The 22,679-nt window shown below is 31.8% G+C and overlaps 2 protein-coding genes and 1 long non-coding RNA gene across 5 annotated transcripts; 1 reads left to right on the plus strand and 2 right to left on the minus strand.

Moving 5' to 3' along the window:
- Positions 1-631: 631 nt before the first annotated feature.
- On the minus strand, positions 632-3,615 carry LOC114259297 (AUGMIN subunit 1-like). The gene is made up of 7 exons (XM_082875463.1): positions 3,489-3,615; positions 2,456-2,734; positions 2,220-2,352; positions 2,001-2,135; positions 1,773-1,896; positions 1,041-1,178; positions 632-917 (listed from the first exon to the last, which is right to left on the minus strand). The coding sequence occupies exons 2-7, from the start codon at positions 2,706-2,708 to the stop codon at positions 810-812; spliced, it is 891 nt and encodes a 296-aa protein (XP_082731589.1). The 5' UTR covers positions 2,709-2,734; positions 3,489-3,615; the 3' UTR covers positions 632-809.
- A 1,728-nt stretch (positions 3,616-5,343) lies between these two features.
- Positions 5,344-12,030, minus strand: LOC145793063 (protein NPGR2-like). 3 transcript variants are annotated; one of them, XM_082875465.1, is made up of 6 exons: positions 11,593-12,030; positions 10,629-10,914; positions 9,426-9,678; positions 7,296-8,512; positions 6,724-6,877; positions 5,344-5,840 (listed from the first exon to the last, which is right to left on the minus strand). In XM_082875465.1, exons 2-6 carry the CDS (start codon positions 10,881-10,883, stop codon positions 5,524-5,526), a joined length of 2,196 nt encoding a protein of 731 aa, XP_082731591.1. In that variant the 5' UTR covers positions 10,884-10,914; positions 11,593-12,030; the 3' UTR covers positions 5,344-5,523. The 3 variants fall into 3 exon arrangements, with proteins under 3 accessions (XP_082731591.1, XP_082731592.1, XP_082731593.1); XM_082875466.1 differs by lacking the exon at positions 11,593-12,030 and adding an exon at positions 11,391-11,571; XM_082875467.1 differs by lacking the exon at positions 11,593-12,030 and adding an exon at positions 11,368-11,525.
- A 9,363-nt stretch (positions 12,031-21,393) lies between these two features.
- Positions 21,394-22,642, plus strand: LOC145793065 (uncharacterized). The gene is made up of 3 exons (XR_014333557.1): positions 21,394-21,446; positions 21,533-21,673; positions 21,779-22,642. It is a non-coding gene; the product is annotated as an uncharacterized LOC145793065 (long non-coding RNA).
- The last annotated feature ends 37 nt before the right edge of the window (positions 22,643-22,679 follow it).

The raw sequence follows: 22,679 nt of genomic DNA on the forward strand, positions 1-22,679 counted from the left end.
TGTGTGTGTGTGTGTGAGAGAGAGAGAGAGAGAGAGAGAGAGAGAGAGAGAGAGAGAGAGAGATTTTCGAAGAGATATGGCCAGCAGCAGCAAGAATTTCATTACATTGTTCTTGTTACCTATGTTGTTGATGGGAAGTAAATAAGCTGAGTTGGGCCGAGTAGTGTAGTGAGTTATTTAAGCTTAGTTTGAAAATTTAATGAGCTTAAAATTATGTTCCATCTTGTTTTATTTCTCCCTCAAGTCATTCTCAAATGATCTTCAATTGATTTAATCACGACCCATGCTCAAGCAACTTGGCATATTATATAGTTACAAGAGCCCTGTGTAGTAATGTGTTCAAGTTTTATTTTTTTACATAACAAGCCTTATGTGTGAACAAGCTTTTACCTAGCTAAACGGAAGTCCAACTTGAGTAGCTTAGTTCGTTTTACAACAACAATTGTTGACAGCTTCTGTAGTACCTGCATGGTGGCTGGGATTAGGACAAAACTCTGAAGGATTTGCATCAAAGTTCAGGGTTGCAATGACCCTGACCACTGGGGAGCACAGTTTCGCTAATTGCCATGTGTGAAGATGGTGAGTTTTTCAACATGAACTAAAGGGATAATAATGGCACAAAGAAACAAAGTTTCTAAGAAGACAGTGAACAATTTATTTAGCATAAACTCAAGAATGTTGCAAGCCAATGCTGGATACTGACATTTTCTTGGCAAAACTTATCATTGATGGAAAGAAAATATCTATACACTACATAATTATATAATTTGGCTAAACAAGTAAAGATGCCTAAACCAGAGACTGGAACATTACTCTGTTGTGGAAAGAGCTGACTGCAATAAATCTTCAATATACTTCTGGGCAGCAGCATAGTCCCTTTTTTTGTTCTCGATAGCTAAAGCAGCCAAGGCTTCATCCTGCACCCCAACCAAAAAAAAATATTTAAATTTTCAGAAAATATATTTAAAATATATTTCAGAAAATAAATTTTCAGAAATTTTCACGAGAAAATGAATATATGTTATAAAAACTAGAATTACAGGAGGCAAATCTAGGTAGCTTCTCAAAGTATCAACTATGGGCGTTGTCTTCTTCTCCAACTCCTCCTTGTGTTCAGCCATTTCAACCAAAACCTGGTGGCTTATTTCTGGAGTGTAGCCCACACGATTGAGTAACTCCTGCACCAAAAATAAATACATAAGGTATGAGTAATGTAGATTTAGATGAGAAAATAATGGAGGTCAGGAAATCAAACACATAATACACAGTAAAAGTAAATCGCTCAATCTATTTGGAAAGAAGGAAAGTAATAAAAAACTTAAAACATCATACACCAAGATGTTTTCATGAAACCAATAGCATGTTATGATATGAGATGCTTCGGCTGATACTGAAATGCAAAATGAAATAACCAGCTAACCAGATGTTTTCATAAACAATATATATATATACCTTTCAAGATGACCAAGACTTTTCCCAGTCCATATATGTTCCATTTTTATCACATAAGAAATTTTCATATAGATTTCAATAGTTTTGGCCACTTCCCTGTATTTCTCACTGACTAATTAAACAGCATTTCTGCATAAATTAGGGACTTTCTACACACATGAAATCCATCACTCGAAAGTACTTACAAGGAAAGGAAAGTAAACCAGTAAGGAAGGAACATGTCATTTATTTTAATATTTTAAAAGAGATTTACAAATATAAAATGCAAAACATTCAAAATTGAAACATCAAATTCACCAATAACAAAGGGTGAGGGATACCCTGTAGTTAGCATGTTGTAGCATGTATTGCTGCTCTTTGGCAGCCATAATTGCCAAGTTCGTCTCCAATTTTTCCATCTGAGCCTCATAGGGAGATACCTCATCCTCCAGCTGTTGAAGGGTTCTATCCAAAAAAGAGATAAACAAAAAGTATAATCCCCACAAATATTCTAGATATATATATATATATATTTTACAATCTGTCAATGAACTGAAGGTGGAGTATACCTTTTGAGATAAGTCAGCCTTGTTATTGCCTTTCGAGTGTGATCAAGAAGAATTTTGGACTCCCTCTGTAGTTGATTCCTCTTCTCCTCAACTCCATTCTTCTTTAAAGATATATCTCCTGCTGCTACAAGAAAACTGAATGTATACTAAATAAGACCATCAATGATTCAAAACAGAAAACTTCCCCCCAAAAAAAATTCACGCAGGACGATAACCCACCTACTGAATTCAGTATCTCTTATATCCAACAAATTTGCCACAATCGCAAGAACTTGTGTTGATGCAATTACATGTGGTGGCAAACTCTCGTTTGCCAATCCCACTCTCTCCAATATTTCTCTAATCCTTGCAGCTACAATCATGATCATAGCAAAACGTTGCTTGATTAGAATAGGAATATGAAAAAGAAAAAAAAGAAGTGTACAAAATCTCAAAAAAAAAAAAAAGATGACGACCTTGGGAACGATATGCTTTTTGGTGGAGATCGTTTGCAACAATCAAAGCAGCTTGAGTGTTAGCTTGAGAGAGAGTGGCAAGGTTATGTAAATGAGAAATGCTCTGAGAAGTGTATTCAAAATCCGGAACGTCTTTACCAACCGCATCAAATTGAGATACAAGCCAAGCTTTTACTTCTTCAATCTGACTGATACTGAAACTACTTCTGCTTTCAACTAGTGAAGGATCATTTTCAGAAATCATGTGGCTCATTCTTTGCAATAATGTTTGGTTTCAAACTTTTTGATCATGCCAGGAAGAAGAAATGAGCAAGAATTATATACAAAAATATGTATGTATGTGAATAACATTTGCATTAAATAGCATTAGAAATTATTCTTGCTGGTTAATGTTTTCCTTGTGTGATGAATATGTAGGCTTAAGTACACAACATGTTTACTTGTTGATTGTTCAAAATGCCTCAATGACATACTTGTTTTTCTTTTTGTGCTTATTCTCTCAACTTGTACAGGTTGGACTAATAATTGTTTTGCAAAAAGGATTCAATAGGGTTGCCATTGACCCAGACCCGAAAACCTATCAAGCATGAATAAGGATATAAGAAACAGATACCATATGATGTTGCGATACGACAAAACTTAAAAAATAAGATATAGGTACAACTAAGATATCTTTTAAATATATATATATATATTTTAGTATTGAGTTATACAAATTCTATTACTTGAACTCACCATATTGCTCTTATCAAAAAAGTTTTATAAAAAAAATTAAATATTAAAAAAGTATTAGTTTATTTAACCTCGGAATTATAATATGCAAGAAATGTAAGTCAGTGTAAACACTACATAAGCGAAGGTTGTGTTTACAATTCATTGGATTATGAAGTAATAACCAAGTGGGATATCAAAAATTCCAATGATTAGTCATTTTGATTCTTCATAAATTGGGTTTTGAAGATTGATGAACAGAGTATTTGCTGAATTAGTAAATTGACAAAACAAACGAAAGTAGATGATAGAACGTACGTACCTGAGTGTGGCTCACATACACTAGTACATCATTTGATTCATTTTGTATCATATATATATATATATATATAGAGAGAGAGAGAGAGAGAGAGCAGCGGCAGCGGGGGAGGGGGGCATGACTTTTAGTTACTTTTAAAACCAAGTCTGTATGCATTTTAATTCGGAATTTGGTTTTAAAAGTAATTAAAAGATTATCCCAAAATAAATAAACAAATAAATAAACTAGATCGTCCACTCTTGAAATTTTTTTAAAAAAAATATAAGGAATTCAATGAATTTAACAATTAGCGAATTATTAATGAAAAAGGTATTTGATGGGCAATGTTTGAATTAAACATAAAAAAAAAAAAAAATTGTTTGAATTAAAATTGTAATATAATCCAATGTAATATGTTAAATTTATGATTCGATGTATTTTTTCTAAATTAAAATTGTAATTTTTTCATTATTTTAGTTGGTTATTTTTGTACATTTTCATTGAGAGGTCCGTGGTCAATGGGAGATTCTATTTACACACTACTTTTTCTCTCAAGGCAAACCATTAATTAGTTTATTTTTTATTACAAACTACAAAGGACAAGTTATGATACACACCATTTGTATAATTATCATAAAGGACAATAATGAATATAATACCCATCAAGAATCACAAACGTTACTTACGTATCTTGTCTGTCAAGAATCCAAAACCCCTAAAACAAAAACCAAAAATCCTTAATTAAAACCCCAAAAATATACCTATTATTGAAGATTTTGATTGTATTCAATGATGAATTCATCTGACAATATTGGTTCGGAACAAGAGAGCAAGAAAAATGTTATTTTTTCATGTTTTTTTTTTTTTTTCGTTTTCATGTACTTATTGAGTGGTAAACCGTTTTTATTGGTTCAGTTATCCAGAGTCGAATAATATATCCATGTTTGAGTACCTACAACTGAACAAATTGTATATGTTCGGTTTCATAGTGTCGAACAATATCAAGTTATTCAGTTTGTAAGTATTGAACAAAAACCAATTGTTCAGTTATAAAATGTTGAACAATTCCATTTGGTTCGACTCTATACTGCCGAACACTTATAACTTTTTTTTTTTTGCTTTTTTCCAGAACTGTGCATCAATGGAATGTAGTAATGTTGAGCACCACCGACGACGTCTTTGATGAGAAAAATAGTGTTTTGAGCAATGGTGTTCACTGGTTTGAACAGAGAATGGAGGAGGAGATGGTATCGTCGGTGGGTGGGGTGTGTGAGTGAGTGAGGGTAAAGATGGAAGCTTGTGGGTATATTGTGGTGGGCGAGGTGTGTGAGTAAGGATAAATATTCAAATTTGTGGTATGTATTGAGCAAAATATTTATTTATTAAATTATTAAAAATGTGCATTGAGAAGTAGTTTGCCTTGAGATAAATTATGATGCGCAAATAGAGGCATCCGTGGTCAATTCATATTGAAGATTGATTGTTTCTCTTACCACTCTGTTTTGTTGGTCGTTGGGCTTCAAGAATAGTGTTGTTGAATTATAATTGTCTAGTTTAACATAATTAGTAAATAATTTAGACACACAAGAAAAGAAAAGGAGAGGATATTATAAAAGATTGAAGTCAATAAATGAGTTGATTTGGATGGAAAATATTTTCCTTTTTCAGAAGTGAATTTTTTATTTTATTTTATTTTTTAGAATGAGATAGTTTTGATATCCAGTTTTTCCATTAACCTCAATGTCAAGGGCTTAACTCCTCTTTAAATAGCTTGGGCAGCATTTCTAAAGTAGAATTGAAGCCTCAAACGGCTAAAACCTTAGTTCAAGTGACATAATCAATGAATCAATTTACAGAAGTCTAGTGAAACAAGTACATATAATCATCAGATTGCAACTATTTTCCATAAATTTAATCAATTAATTCTTTTGCTATTAAACATGGGAAAAAAAAGAAAGAAAAAGAGACACAATATATATATGTTATCATCAAATTATACATATGAAACTATATTTAAGACAAATAATTTAGGTGAAAGAAGAGCTGAACCGGCTGCTGATCATCTAAAGGGTTCAACTGGCGCCGTTTCTTGGAGAAGGGTTGCAGCCTCAAAACATTCAGCGGCTTCTAGTGCCGATGTTCCAATCTCAGTCTTGTACAATAGCCCAAGATTGTGCCATGCAGAAGGGTTTGTTCTGTCAAGACGTAGTGCATCAGTCAGAAAGCTTCTCACAATCGGCAATGATTGGTCATTGAGCTCTCTGAGAACAATGGCCATGGAGATCAAGCTTGGAACATGATTTGGATTGACATCCATTGCCTTCTCAAATGATTTCAGAGCTTCTTTGTGGAGGCCCTTTGCTTTATACAGTAAACCTAACAAAATCACCATAAAAATTTCAACATTTAGGACAATTTTATTATTATTATTATTGGGTACATCAAAGGATTTCACATGCATATCCTATCACTAGGCCCCAAAGCCCCAATGAGTCGGCCATCAAAGGCCCCAACCACTGGGGTAGGCCTAAGGCTCGAGTAGGACGAAAATCTTGATCTTTGTCTACTTCTCATCAAATAAACAAATGACAAATTATTTTAACAACGCACAGAAAATAAACGTGTAATATTAAAAAGTGACTTCTAGGATGAATGACTTCAACTCCCACAATAACTTTTGAATTATAGAGCATGGTCCAGCTATAAATGGTTTGGTTTATGAAGAGAATGGGTTACGGGGAGCGATGGAGGAGTTGGATTCAGTTTGATTCTTAAAACTTTGCTTAACTACTTCAGTATTTTATTGGGAACAGATGGGGTTTGGTTTCATGAAATTTTCATTTCGTGTACAAACCCCGTTGAGTTAATATGGCAACACCTCATTATATGAAGCCTGCTTTTTTTAAGTAAAGACTCTTACTATTTGACTCCTATACTTATCGTCACAGCAAGAGAATTACAAGTTAAGTTGGGGGAAATACAAAAAATTATAACGTGCCACCTCATCAACAATAGAAACCACCTCCCAAGCAACAAGCCCCCTTTCCTTTGTGTCTCTCGCAATATCACAGATTCACAGTTACAAACTGACTCGGTATTTGCCAGTTTCTTCAAAGAACTACTCTGAAGAAGCCTAGAGTTTACACCACACACATGGCACATGGTGTAAACTAAAAGAAGCAGTCCCCAAATGCAGGGAAGCATTGTATGCCAGATTCAGATAAGAAGACAAAGAGGGGTTGAATGAAGCATAATGTACCTGTGGAGTGCCACCTAGAAGCAGAATGGGGACTGATAGCCTTGGATTTCATTAGACAGACCTCTGCATCCCGCCACTGTGACAACCTTGTGTATACATCTGCAAGATCATGCCATGTTTCCATTTCCAGACTTCTATCACGATATACCCTGCTCTGCAAAAGTCACCCCCACCCCACCAAAAAAAAAGAAAAAGAAAAAGAAAAGGAAAAGTGTAAAGAGAGTAATACATCTAATGGCTCATCTATGTCAGCAGACTTCTTCAAAGCTTAACTCAATGCAGACTTCAATATTAAGCTTGAGGCTTTCTCTTTTCCTTAATGAAATAAAAAACCAACATTTTTAAGTAACATTTTTTGTGTCCATTTAAAAACTAGAATTGCAGGTTAAAAAATGGTTTTAAGTAATATCATAAAAAATGCTTCCTCGAACGCAAATCTTTGATCTACTGAAGGAAAAACGTGCAATACCACCTTGGTTGAAAAGAGTTGTTCAAGGCCTTTTATCCATGCCTTACACTTTAATAAACAAGTCGTTCAAATAGACATAACATGTATACCATCCAATACCTACCTTCAAAGGCCTCTTCTGAACTCCAAAGCTTTTACTCTGAACTTGAAGAACCGCAAGAAGATGAGTATACGTTTCTATGGCATTCTTTAATTGACCCTGTGCAATCTGGAGTTTAGCTTTCGTTCGTAGCAATTCTCCTTGATCCCATTTTCCAGTCTCATCTAAAGCTGCATCAATTATATTCACAGCATCAACATACCGTTTTTGAGCAGACAAAATGCGAGCTAGAAGGGTCCATCCTTTAACACTAGAACCAGCATCAAGTTTCAACAGCTGCTTTGCATAATAAAGAGCAACATCCAATTTTCTCTGATCAGCATTTTCTAGACAAAGATGGAATAAAATATTAGGGTTTATTCCACCCGTCATTCTTTTTGCAGTTTCAAGTGCCTCAAGTGCTTCAGACTGTCTTGAAATCCTCTGAGAATCAGAACCAATCTCTCTCGATTGAGCTGAAAGGGAGACACCGAGTAAGCAATTTCCAACACTTACCATCTCTTGACACCTTCCCTTGAATTTGGAAAGCACTTTGCGGGCATAGCCTATCCCTTCTTCAAGGCAATCAGAATTTTCCCCACAAATCTTTGAAGCCAGTAATAGCTCAAATAGGCAGTTATGGTTCTCTCTATCATTAAATATGTTCCTCAACAGATTTAAAGCCACCATGTTATCACCTTCTCCGTAGTAACATAGAGCTAGAGTGTTGCATCGTTCTTTTCTTTCCATGATTTCAGTAGGCAACGCTTCCACTTGATGAGCAAGGACCGTTAATTCACCCGCAACAGATAGTGCAAAAGAAAGGTGATCTAAGATTGATGGGTCCCATTCAATCTTTCCATGCACAAATTGTCTAAGAAGAATCAGAAACAGAAGAACAGCCTCTTCTATATTGTTTCTTGGTATGAAGGAACCTTCCATTTGGGAGCGAAGATTTGGAGGTGCTGCATCAGTACCACTGTACAGAAGAAAAATTGCAAACTCTTTTTCTATTTTTGCTGTGGTTTCAACGTCAAGACTCCAAGGATAGAGGAGGGCCAGCCTGTACGACAAGATTGTTTCTTGAGGAGCACAAGCGAGTTTCCACAGCTCCGGTAGTAGCTCAACGGCATTGTTTAAGGTCTCCTGCAGTTTACAATCACCGGCAAAAATTTCAGGCAACCCCTCTGGTAATGCAGATTCAACTGTGTCCAGAATTACTTTGCATGATTGAGCAGCTTCTGCAAGTACCCAAAAGGAAAAATATTAGCCAGCTAAAGACGGTATGTAAAAAAGCGGGATGTTAATAGCATTTTCAGAGAGAGAGAGAGAGAGATTGTAAGTTATAACAAACACAATACTAAGGGGTTGTTTGGGGTGTCCTAAATAAGTGTACTTTTTGACTTTTTATGAAATATGGGTTGGATATGGGTTGGGTTTGAAGTGATGTGATAGAGAGGTAATGTGACTTAAATAAGATGATGTGACTCAAATAGGATAGTGACTTTTTGACTTTTTGAATTTTTTTAGGAATGCCAAACTTTGCCTAAATCACACAGCAGACTTGTTTTATGAATATCGACAGTACTGACTAATTTATGTCTGTTTATAAAAATTACAGACAAACCAGTGATTTCCAACTGGTCAATGCATGCAAGCAACAACCTCAAGAGACTTGTGTGTTGTCTAACATTAAAAAAGAAACTATTCCAAAGCATAAGATATCCGACATGAATGAACATTCCTTAATTCAAACAAGCTCATGATTGTTCTCATTAAAACGTAAATAGATTTTCATCAATTTATACAAGCTTGTTACATAGCGTTATATGAATTGTTGGACCCATTTTTTAACCATTTATGCTTTTGCAACAATTGGCGACTTAACATGGTATCAAAGCTCTGGTTCTAGAAGGTCCTGATTTTAAGTCTTGTGTTGTGCACTTTATTCTGTATGTATGTGTGCATCCTATTCAGTTCAGTTTGTGTGTTCATTTGTTCACTTCTTTACATGCGACAGCTTAAACTTTTCGAACAATTGGTGACTTAACAAAGTTCACAATTTGAAAACATCCAAAATAAATGAGCACTTCAAACAAAATAATTCACTAAACAAATCCACAATATGGAAAATCGAGAAAGAAAGAGGAACACCTGTAAACCTCCCCAGAGCTTGCAATGATTTTGCCTTGAGAAAAATTGCCTCAAAAAGTAAACTGACAGCATGCATCGACATAGGCGGGGCAGGATCACTTTGTGAATGGCGTCTAGGAAACTCAGACCTTCTAGCCATGGAGATCTTCATCTTGGGGGTCACAGCAGCAATGTCTATTCCTTCAAATACATGAAGAGCACCTTCTACATTCCCTTTCTGATACTCAAGCCGACCTAATAAAGCTCTCGCTTCCTATGAATTGAAAAGATCTCTTAGCCACAAGACCAGGTTGTGAAGATAAATAGTGAAACTAAACCAAACATTACTAAAAAATTTAAAATTGATTCAATCATGTTGGCATTCATCACAAGTATCTCACTCGGGCATATCATCATATATGTTGAATTTGATACTGAAGTGTGTATCTGAAATTTATATAAAAAAAAAAAAAAAAAAAAAAAACCTATCTACACCAATAAAAAGAAGCCACAGAAGCTAACTAATAAGAAACAGGTGTATCACATCCAAAAGGACAATGTGTGAAGGGTTCACTGAGATGTTTATGTCTGGTTTTTTAAAATTCTTAACTTCAAAGAAGACCAGACATCCCCTCTTAAAAACAAAAACAAAAAAAGAAGACCAGACAAAAACAAATTAAATGTGAAAGGTGTTAACAGGATGATGCCTTGTTTCCCATTTACTCTCGTTGCCCTTTTATGTTTGGTCATTTTCTCAATTTGGCCCTTAAAGTTTATTTGTCACATAACATAAAAATATTTTATTATATATAACTCACATCTCTGGTATAAACTTAAATCCCGATATAATAATAGTTTTTTTTATGTTATGTACCCAAGAGATTAGTCTGGGGCTCTAACAGAAATCAAGTTGTGGTACAAATATAATTGGTAGCCTGAAGTTAGCATTCACTAGTCACAACAACAACAAAAAAAAATGGAAAAATAAATAAATAAACAAATAAAGTCTACCGAACAAAACAAGTACTGTAGTCATCTGCTTTATTAGCTCTGATGAAGCACCCAAAATCTCTAGGTACGTTCTACACAAGAATGAGATTGCGAAAAAATAGAAGAAAAAAAAATGATGATGTGTCATTAATATTTGATACAAGAGCATCATTCCACGTATGATAATTGCACACATAGAACCAAAACTTTGATACAAGAGGATAAGAAGCAAACCTCATAGTTCAAAAAGCCACTCTCACGAAGAGACGATTCAGCTTCTTCAATGTTGCTGGTATCCACCTTTGTATCAGCATCACCAGCTCGAGAAGAATACCCACTCGCCGAATAGTCCCGGGTTGCCAAGGACTCGGATGAAGGAATTATTTCATCTACTCTCAACTGCTCCCCGGAACAAATGCACTTCATCATCTTTCGAAGTTTTCCACTAACACCGGTTTTCCGTTTATTCATCCACTTCCTAATTTTCATTCTGTCTCATCACACTCCAATGACCCAAAAACTGTAAAAATATTAGAAACCCTCTAAAGAACTTACATATCAGTAACACTCTCACTATATATGAATTCTTAATTTCAAACATGTGTATATTTATGCATAGAATTTTTGGTACAATGATATCATAATTGTTCAGGACAAAGGAAACGAAAATGAAATTGAGCATGCTGCCATGAAAAGAATTTAGCCCTAACTGAAGAAAGAATTCAGAAAGGGTCAATTTTTAAACCATACAATCCAAATTTCTTCTGAAAATTAAGAACTCGATAACATATATAAATATCAACCAAACCAAAGTTTAAACCCAAAACCCTAGCACCCAGAATTCAGACATGAAATGCAAAACCCAGCAGCATTCGTGCATACCCAATTCACGGAACCACCAAATTTCAAAAAAACAGAGGCTGAAAACATGAAACCAAGTTTAAACCTTAAACCCTAGCATCAGAATTCATACATGGAATGCAAAACGCATCATACCCAATTCACAGAACCACCAAATTCAAACAAACAGAGCATATGTAGTTCAGAAACCCAAGATAAATTCACCTACGCCCAGGTGAACTCAGTACTAAACACACCAAAAACCAGCTAAACAACAAGATTGTGAGACCTACAGTTAAAGAAAAACAGACCCATAAAAAACAAAAGTGAAGAAATCATGAGTAATAAGAAAAGTTACCTTTTGATCAAGAAAAGTCATTGACTGATGAGCCCACAAGACATCAACGCCATCACTACCCATCTCTCTCCAGATCATCCAAGCACAGAAAAGTCCTTGATTTTCTTCTGGGTTACCCAAGAATCCAAAGCTCGAAAAACTTTTTGTGGATGTGTAGTTCAACAGTGTATTGAGATGGATTGAAAAAGTCAAAAGTTGGTGCAGTAAATATGAAAACACAACAAACAATCTGATCCTACTTTTCAATGGTGTGAATGGAGGGAAAAGATATCTTTTTGACTCTCTTTCTCTCTGTCTCTCTCTGCTCTGGAATAGATTAACAAAAATATTTACTATATTAATTGGTTAAATAAATTTGATCACGAGAATGGTTCAGGTTTTGGGGAAGGAATGTTCAGAGGGACCCAGTTTAGAAATTTGTTACCTTCTTCTTACAGTGTCTTTTTACAGAGCTGATTTTATTTTTAAAAAGGACAATGGTAGAGGCTCACAATTTTTGTAGTTCAAATGACTTAAAATTGTTAAAATAATGTCGTTTTGAGCACAAAATATGTCAAAACGACGTCGTTTTGACAATTTTGAGCCATTTGAGCTACACAAATTGTGGCTCTCAAACATTATTCTTTTAAAAAATAGAGCATTAAATCAATTTTATTGAGTTGAAAATTTAATATAAAAAAAATTTATATTAATTAATGTATTAATATTAATTATAGTATTATTATTAATTCTATTCATTAATTACATTATAAATATTAAAAAAATTTAAAATTATGTTACATCATTAATTAGCCTCCGTTTGGGAAGTGGGTTGGCTTTTTGGCTTTTTGGCTTTTTTGGCTATTTTAGTCTGGGCTAAAAAGTTTGGTTTGAGAAGGGCTTTTTGGCTTTTTGGCTTTTTTGATTTTTTTTGTGAGAGAAGAGTGTAATGATTATGGGTTGGATGTGATGTTTTGTTTGTTGTGGCTAAAATAGCCTGTTTTGTCTTTTGTGGCTATTTTAGCCCCAACCCAACTTGCCAAACACCACCTTAATATATATAACATTATTAAAAAAAAGCAAAAAAAAATCAGACTCAACCATTACATGAATAAGTACTAACTCGTTAGAGCTATTTTAGGTGGTGTTTAGGAAGTTTGGGACTTGGGTTTTTTTATAAATTTTTGCAAAATTAAAAAAAAATACATCCAAACAAAATATCGGGTATGTTTGGTTTGTGTTTGAGAGATGTGTTTTAGAGATAAAAAGTAAGAAAACATGTTTGGTTTGGTTTTTTTTAAAAGATGTTTTGGAAAATTATTTTGAGATAGAGTTTTGGAAAAAGTGATTGATTTGATGTGTGTGAGAGAGAGATTTGTTTGGAAAACTTGTTTGGTTTACAAGTTTTGGGAAATTTTTTTGGGAAAATTTGTTTGGTTTGGTTATTTTTGAAAACTTATTTGTAGAGAAAATTTCCCAAATTTTTTTCAGAAAATCAAACCAAACGAGCCCGATCATATTCAATTTCATAATTATTTTACTTTTTCTCTCACAAACATCACATCTAATAACAAAAAAAATATAACTATCTTTTCAAACACAAAATTTTTTTTTCTAATAATATTCTACAATTAAAAAAATTTACATAAAAATTCACATCCCAAACACCTATTTAATGTTTCATTTTTAGTGCTTCTAATCATTTTTTATCTTTGTATATACATACAAAAATGATTTTAATTAAGGGTTTTGGCGTGACTTCCACGGGAACCGAAAGAAGGAGGGAATTGTGGTGGTGGTTAAGGGTTCATTATTACATTGCGGTCCTTTCTTAAATGCTCTGTCATAAAACCATGATTTTGACTCCCCCCATTCACTTCAACCCAAAAAGAGTGCATTGTGTTGGAGGGAGAAGAAGTAATTAATTATTGGGTGGTTTTGAATATAGATACGTGTTGTTTTAAAAGTATATAATTTATAAAAAATGTATAATTCATAATTTTATATTGAATAGTTAAAAAATATAAAGAAGTATAGTTTATAATAATTAGAGAAGAACATGAATACATAGTGCTTCTGAAACACCTAATAATTTTTCATAAATCACAATTTTATATTTGATAATTGAAAACAACAAGAGATATAATGATTTATGATTAATGTGGTGCTTTTGGATCACAAAATAATTTTGCGGGTAAAAGATTGTGAGATTGTACATCCAAAAATAAACAATAGTAAAATTATTTAGTGTAATTTATGAAATTATTTATAAATTAAAAATATATTATATTAAATATTTGGTGCATTTTTTATTTATAATTTATGAGATATAATTAATTTAAATAATTTAATTATTTAAAAATAGGTAGAAATAGAAAGATATTTTGAAATTATTAACTTATCATATGTGCGTTGAATAAGGTTAATATTATTTTATTTTAAAGATATAAAATTGAAGTTGCAATATTTGAAAGTAAGATGACTTTTATTAAAATAAAATAATTATATCTTAGCATTTAAATATGATCGATTCTACTAGTAGATTTGTTTGAAATGAAACCTTCATGAAGTCTTGCTTAAAATGGATGCTTGAGAGCATATACCCTACATCGGATTGGATGTGAGATAATGTTCTCCACTCCTTTGAGGATTATACTATTTTTTGTGCTTCCTATTGTGTTAATAGAATGATTTCTCTTTGTTTCAAAATAATAATAATAATAAACACTTATTCATTTAATTTTATTTTAAAATTTTTAATATCATGTAAACTGTTATGTTCAATATTTTTTCCCCCAAACTTTGAAGCATTGTTATAGCATTGGAGCATTATTGAAATCCTAATATTATCTATGTTGTTCACATGCATGTGGGGAACATTATTGATGAGTTACCTAACTTTTCAAGCCTCTCATGCCTTGTACAAAAGGTAGGTGACTTATTTATTTTACCATAAATAGAGAAAAATAATGATGTTTTTTTTTTTTTTTTTTTTTGGAATTTTTAAGTTAACAGTTTGTCCAATCAATAGTAGGGATTTCAATGAATATATGATTCTGAGAGGGTAATTTTTGGGAAAGAATTGGGCCGAGCTGTGAGTTGGGCCCTGCGGCCCAAAGTGTGAAGGAATCGATAAAAAGCCGTAGTATAACTTCGGCCCATAGAGGTGAGATTACTCCGGCTCAGAGAAGAAATAGTTACTTCGGCCTAAGGAAGAATAAAGCTACTCCGGTCGGAGGCAACTTGGAGTTAGGCCGGTCTCAGAATTAGTCCGGTCGCGATATGTACAGGGAAGGCTGGTTTCGGGATTAGTCCGGTCGTCACATACTATGGTTAGGTCGGTCAGAACTTGTTACTGGGAAGGTTGACCTAAGCACATCAAGGTTGAACAAGGGCAGCCGAAGTAACGAGTTAGAGGAGAAGACCGAGCTAAGGATAGTTCGGCCTTCTATGTGGCTCAGCAGAGCCAGTGTTATTTCGGTCATGTTATAGTTCGGCCATGAAGAAAACCATCCCACTTGGTTTAAGCAGTGGGGAGGGTGTAAAAGGATAAGCATTATCCTTAGGAGAATGAATCCTAGGAGGACTCTGCATGGAGAAATACAAGTCCTACTAGGATTGTGCCGCGGGAAACTTATAAAAGCCCACAAGCATCACCTTGGAGGAGGTAATTGAACACAATCTTTCTGAGAACTTAGAGCTTTGTCTATTTGTCAAGTTTTCTGACTTAGGCATCGGAGAGGTTTCCGGCACACACCCGCCGGCTAGCTCACGTTTGTGTTTTCAGGTGACAAAGCGACGTCGTACGGAGGAGCGTGGACTTGGTCAACAGGATTATACGAGGAGAATTATTTCCTCCCCGTACAGATTCTAAAAATAAAGATATGATAGATAAATTATACAATATAATTGGCTAAGTACACGGACACGTAATGTTTCGAACTTGTTAGATAATGTTTGCTAGCGAAGGGAATTTACCTATGTTATTGTTGGATAATTTCTATGGATTAAATAAAATCCAAAGAAATTGTTAAAATGAAATGAAAGCAATTTGATTTTAAGAATTATTAATAATTAACTTCCAATACTTAAGAAACATATGTTAGCTATTAAAGTTTTATACTTTTGTAAACAACATTGGTAAGATATCAATTGAATTTTTTAGGGTAGCTTTTCAATATTTGATGCTTTCTTGGGCTTTCAAAATTATCAAACTTAGATTTTGTTTTTTATCTTGATCAAAATTTAAGAAAGAAATTCAAAACCCTTCTATATCATTGTGAAAAATTCATTTTCCTTCTTTGTATGGAGAGATATCTTTCATTTTTTTTTTTTTTTTTAACGCTGTATTTGGTTGGGGGATTTGGGAAGGGAAATGGAAAGGGAAATGGAAATGAAAGGAAAAGGAGAAAGAATTAATAGAATTCCAAATCCCAACTATGTTTGGTTGTGTTGGTTATAAAATAGAATTGATGTCCTAAAAGGTATCCTATTTCTTTATTTATTTCTTACCCCCTTTCTTTTCCCATATATTTTTTATTATAACCAAACATAAATAGGATTACATTTCTCATTCTTTTTCCAAATCCCACCTCAAAAACTCCAACCACACACAGCATAAAGGTTTAAGGCAAGGCAAATATCATCCCTGGGAAAAAAGGAGGGAAAAAAGAAGAAGAGCTCCAATCAAGAAATTAAGAAAATATACTTGAAACTATGCCTTGTTTGGATCAGTTTCTTACTAGTTTTTTTTTTTAAATTGGTTTTTCTTTTTTATGTTTTTTTTTTTTTTTTTTTGTCCCTTTCAATTTGCATTATATATATATATTTTTTATGAACTTGTATTACGGGATTTGGTTCTTTTGTTTTTACAAACAAAACTAAAAACTAGTAGAAAAGTGAGAAATGACAATTATAAAATAGTAAAATGTTGCTCCAAATAGGGACTCTAATGCTAGTACATACCTATCTACCGAGTTATGCTGAGACCGTCAGGCCACGTTTGTTCATTCTAAGCCCAAATTGTAAATGGCCATCCAATATGGGCTTTTATGCTTGTGTTAATTCGCCCTTGAACCTTGGCCCATATTACCCAAAACAAATAATCACAAGCCACAAAAAGCCAATCCCGGCCCTCCACTTGTGTGGAGACCACACAAATGAAGCATCAAGATTGGTTTACGACATTGCCAATAAGTGCTCCAAATTCAGTTGTTACTATTTAACAGTTATGTTTGAATCTTACAAAGTTTGTTTGGGTGAGACCAAATCTCCTTTGATAATTGATTTTTTTAATAATTTTTTTGAGGTGAAAAAAAAAATTAATGCCTTAAGGAATGACTTTTTTTTGGTTATGCTTACTGAGATGTTTGACTTTTTTTTTTAATACCTTTTTAACTATTTTAACTAAAAAGTCATATTGCCAAACGGATCTTGGTCAAATTTAAGCCAATTGTATGCTTGTATGTATATATGCAATTTTTTTAAAAAACTATTTTATGTGATGTAGATTTTGTGTGTATGACATTGCTCATTCATGTAAAAATTCAAAGGATTGATCTAAAAATTATTAATTTATTAAATTTTTTATACTGAATTTATTTTTAAAATGACGTAATTATAACATATTTATAAAATATATAATTATAATGATGGATGTTATATTTTTTTAAGAGATGGTTTGGCCAGTTACTTATATCACTTCTTTACTCACTTTTTAATATGTATCTTCATAAAAAAAAAAAAAAATACTATATAAGTCATACTCAAATAAAAAAATAAAAATAATAAAAAAAAAGTTATACTCAAATCAACCCAAATAAAAAATTCATAACAAATCACATCATTTTATGTAATAATTTTATACATTCCCTCTATTCCAAAATATTAGCCATTTTTGAAAAATTTAAACTTTTTTAGTAGTATAATTATTATATTTCAAAAATATTAATTTTTCAAAATTGCTCTTTGACTTTTTTTTTTTTATAAAAAAATATCAATTATAATAATTAATGAATTTTAAAAATTAAAATAAAAAATTTATTTTATTTTAGTTTTTATATTAAAAAAACCTTAATATTTTATAACAATAAAAAAATATATATTAACAATTTAAAACCAAAGAATATAATTTTTATTTGTATATCATCCCTCAATTACGAGGCTGATACACTAACATTATTTTTGGTTGAGAGATTTGAAAATAAAAAGGAAAAAAATAGGTAAAATATGAATAAAACACACCTACATTTTACCTAATTTCATACTTTTTTTTCTTTTTATTTTTAAATTTCTTCTCAAATCATCCAACCAAAACACATCGTAATATCTTGAGTGGGCCTACTTTAATTCTACGAATGTTATACCGTTATTGCATTGTGACGGAACACACAAAGTTTGTTAATTGTTGGGATGGGATTTCATTCAAAGTCACAACTTAAAGAAAAAGTTTGGGATTCCAATCTTATCTAATCAAATTTTTTAGATTTTTAGATAGATGGTTACATAGTAGATAATGGTAATGTGATATTTATGTGAAAAATAATTTTAAATTATAAAATAATAATTTTTAAATAATTAAATCTAAATTTATATGGCCCATGATTTTTGCCATGGTAGTACTGTCAACTACTTCTCCAGCTGCTCATAATAAGTGAACTCAGCAGCTGCCAATAGCCCACAACACCCTTTTCATTCAAAGGCCTTGTTTGGGATATTAGTTATTTCAGTTGATTATTTGGCTTTTTAATTATTTTAATTTGGTTAAAATAGTTGTACTTGAGAAGTTAATTAGTTTTTTTTTTTTTTTTTTGTAGTTGATTTGATGATTATGAAAGAAAAAGTGAAATGATTATAAATTTAATGTAACATTTTATCTTATTAATTATTTTAACATATTTTATATTTTAATAGACTGTTTTAGCCCAACCCATCTCCCAAATACCTCATAGTCTATTGGCTCAAATAATTTTTTTTTTAAAAATGTATATTTTCATAAATCTTGATTGCTAATTAAAAAATTTGGATTCATTATTGTAGATTTTGATTCTGTCTATTATATATTTGTAATTATTTTTTTTATTATAAATTTAATGGCTATAAAATAAAAATAAAAATTTATAATTATTTTAAATAAGAAAAGATCATTACACTTATTGTTAAATAATGTAATAGCGAAGATCACAAATTGATTTTTTGATTTTTACTTTTTTTTTAAAAAAAAAAAAATTATAGAACCACTGTCATTTATTTTCTAAAGTCATGCCATCTGCATGTATTAAATTCTCTTATTTATTTATTTATTTATTTGCGGCCATTTTCATGCAACTTATTAGGGCTACTAATTATAATTTTTTTTCCTTATAAATTCTGAAAATAGAAATGGAAAGAGTTTAGTTTACAACAAGTTTACATATTTCCAAAAAACTAATCAAAATTTATAATGGAAAAGCAAAAATTATTAATGGAGTGGCCCCAAAACAAGAAAACTCTACATTGTGGATATGGAATTTTGGACGACTGTTTGTTTGTTTGCTCTATTTCGCTTACAACAAATAGCAACAAACTGAGTTCGATGTGCACTCCAAATGAGCTCACAAAATCCATGGCAAAAAATGGAGTTCACTGGATGCTACTATTGTTCTCCAATTTGCGACAAAATAGATGCACATACACACAACTATGCATACAGATATATAATATTTGGAGAAAAGTTAGGGATCATAAAATTTTTTTCATGAAAATGATCATGAAATATTTATAATTCTTAAATTACCTTAATTAGTGTGTTGGGAGCAGGGGTCCCTGCTGTGGAATAACCACAGCAGTCACGGCTGTGGATTAAAACGCCACCGTTTTCATGTTTTTTTTTTTTTTTTTTTTAATCTGAGGGTTTATTAATTGTTCTCACCCTATAACAAACAAAAGAATGAAACTAGGGCCGCCGCCGTCTATTCCGTGGAGCAGGGCCTCTCCATTGACATGGATTGAAGGTTAGTTTTTATTTATTTATTTTTTATTTTCTATTGACATGGATTGAAAAGTTAAGTTTTTATTTTTTTATTTTCTAAAAGTTAGTTTTTATTTTTTATTTTTTTATTTTCTAACATTTTTGTCTTCTCTCAAACAGATTGAACAGTGTTCTTTATTTTTGCTTCACCGTTCTTCTGCTGGATTTACAGACCATTATTGTTCAACAAACTGGTATGTATATCTATATATATTATATGTATATATGTTTTGTATTTTGTTTTGTACAGTATGTTAGTGGGTTGAACAAGTATAATAGTTTGGTTTATTTTTTGTGAATGGATTGAGAAACACAATTGTATATTATAAGAAAATTTTCTTTATTATGTAATTTGTTTTGTACATATTATGTATTTTTGTATAAATATTATATAATTTTTTTAAGGAGTTACGATAATTTGTAATTCATAATTATTTTTTTTATAGCAATGTTATGTATTTTTGTGGAAATATTACACATTTTTATAACAATGTTATTTATTTTTGTAATAATGTTATGCATTTTGTGGTCTAAAAAAAGTTTCAATAAAAAAATCTATAATCTTACTATAAAATGCGAATTTAATTTTTTAATCATAAATTGTTATAACTCAATAAATGATGACATAACATTTACCCAAAAATTTATTAATAACTTTTAATTAATTTACATTATTAATTGATTTATTAGATTTCATTGAATTGTTTAATTACTCAGCATTTGAAGGGTGATCATAACATTGTTCAATTCTTTACTCACTTCAATCGGATTGTTGTAGATAAGCGGTATGAGGAAATTTCCGCAATATATGATTCTAGACAAAAGTTGCCAAGAATGAAATTGAAAAAGTCTCCCATTTTAATCCAAGTTGCGAGTTTGTACACCCCTCCTATCTTTGATTTATTTCATTGTGAGTTGGATACGTCCCTTTGTTGTCAAGTGAAGCAATTCCATGAGTTAGAAGGAGAAGTTAAGTGCGTGATTGGCTTGTATGGTAATGGTAAAGAGTATATTGTGGAGGGTAGGGTGGAAGTTATTGGGCTAAGAGGAGAAAAAAGTTGTCAAGAAATACATTGTACTTGTAAGAAATTTGAGAACTTTGGAATTTTATGTAGTCATGCAATCAAAGCACTTGATAGAATGAATGTTATGAAAATTCCCGAAAGGTATATATTAGGCCGATGGAGATTGGATGCAAAAGATTGTGAAGTTGAAGAGAAAAATGTTGTAGTGGATGAGGATGATCCGAAGTTGTTAATATTAGCACGTTATAGAGATCTTTGTCCAAGAATGGTGAAACTAGCAACTCAAGCATCTATGCACAAACCTGCCTATCAATTGGTTGATGAAGGAATTAAGGAATTGTGTGTAAAAGTAAATAATATGATGAAGGGAGTTGGAAGTTTTGGTACCAATGAATTAGATGTGGACGACCCCAACATTACACAAGTTAAGGGCATAAAGAAGAAAGATGTTGGACACAAAGGGAGGGGTAGATTAAAACCTTGGCATGAGATGATGAATAAGAAGACAAAAGTTATTTCACAACCTACCCGCCTTAGTAAGGTATTACCTACGTACTTTTGAAATTTCAAATGACATGCATTTATTTTTATAAATTATGTAAAGTATTGATAACTTTTTGAATTTCTTTAGACTATTGGTCAATCAAGCAACACTACAAATGTTCAAAATTCATCCTCAAGCCAACAACAGGTTAGCTATTGTTTTATGTTATTTATTTATTTATTATTATTATTTTTTTATAAATTGTGTAATGTATTGATAAATTTAACAACTTATGTAGATTATTAGTCAATCAAGCAATATCACAAATGTTCAAAATTCATCTTTAAGTCAACCACAGGTTAGCTCTTGTTTTATGTTATTTTGTTTATTTTTTAGACTACATTGTATTAGTGTATTTACTTTTCATGGTGTTTTATGGAGTAGGATGGTGGGAGTTTCTATTGGCCACAATTGATAACTTATGGGTATAATCTTCTCACACATGATACTAATTCATACTCACCAAGGTATCTACAATCACAACCTTTGTCTTTCCAAGCATCACATAGTCCACAAAGTTCTCAAGTAAGTAATATATATATATATATATATATGTTTGTAATGTAATTTAGTCCATAAAATTTATTCTAATGAATTTTCTTTCTTTTCTTTTTATTTTTATTTTTATAGGGAATATCACTTAATCCAGTGGGGCGCAATCCAATGGAGACCGAATTTAGAAATGAGAGTTCTTTTGATTTTTCTATTTATTCCCAACCGCCTCCAAAAAATTGACATGGGGATCCACTTTGTAGTTTTTGTTTTGAGGATTCAAATTGAAGGTTTTTAGAATTTTGTTTGGATAATTTAGAACGGTTGAGACAGATTTTGGGATATTTGGTAGGAGATTTTGAAGTTTAAATGTCTCAGAATTTTGTTTTATTTTTTTTTTTATAGATGTTGGATGTGAATTGAATATATTTTGGCCTTAAGTTGGTTTTTTTTTTTTTTGAAGTTACATTTTTTTTGCTTATGGTTTGATAAATTGATTTGTTCAAATACAATTTTTTTCCCTTTTAATTTCACTTTTGATGCATTTAAGTCAGTTTTGAAAAAGTCAAAACATGTATGGTTTGTTTGATTTTAATTTTAAAATTAATCTTTTTTAAAAAATATAATTTGGTTTCATAAATTGATTTGTTCCATGAATTATTTTTATTTTATTATATTTTCTATTTCTAAAATAAATTTTTTTAATGTTTTTTTTTTAATATAATTTTTTTTATTTAATTATATTTTCTATTTATAAAATAAACCCTCAGATCAATGGAGAGGCCCTGCTCCACGGAATAGATGGCGGCGGCCCTAGTTTCATTCTTTTGTTTATTATAGGGAGAGAACAATTAATAAACCCTCAGATTAAAAAAAAAAAAAAAAAAACATGAAAACGGTGGCGTTTTAATCCACAGCCGTGACTGCTGTGGTTATTCCACAGCAGGGACTCCTGCGCCAGTGTGTTGTGTTTTATTCTAAGTCTAATTCAAGGGTCACAAAGCTTTCATGTTTATTTTCATGAAAAGTTTTTTATGAT

This window comes from Camellia sinensis, chromosome 6 (genome assembly GCF_055761805.1).
Source record: "Camellia sinensis isolate YWXY chromosome 6, ASM5576180v1, whole genome shotgun sequence".
In the NCBI taxonomy this organism is placed as follows: domain Eukaryota; kingdom Viridiplantae; phylum Streptophyta; class Magnoliopsida; order Ericales; family Theaceae; genus Camellia; species Camellia sinensis.

Coding starts and splice junctions, on each gene's coding strand:
- LOC145793063 (XM_082875465.1), bottom strand. CDS start 10,883: ATGAAAATTAGGAAGTGGATGAATAAACGGAAAACCGGTGTTAGTGGA. Junction 9,679..10,628: donor GTGGCTTTTTGAACTATGAG/GTTTGCTTCTTA, acceptor TTCAATTCATAG/GAAGCGAGAGCTTTATTAGG. Junction 6,878..7,295: donor TTCAGAAGAGGCCTTTGAAG/GTAGGTATTGGA, acceptor TGACTTTTGCAG/AGCAGGGTATATCGTGATAG.
- LOC114259297 (XM_082875463.1), bottom strand. CDS start 2,708: ATGAGCCACATGATTTCTGAAAATGATCCTTCACTAGTTGAAAGCAGA. Junction 2,136..2,219: donor AGAGATACTGAATTCAGTAG/GTGGGTTATCGT, acceptor GTATACATTCAG/TTTTCTTGTAGCAGCAGGAG. Junction 918..1,040: donor GCTACCTAGATTTGCCTCCT/GTAATTCTAGTT, acceptor GTTGGGGTGCAG/GATGAAGCCTTGGCTGCTTT.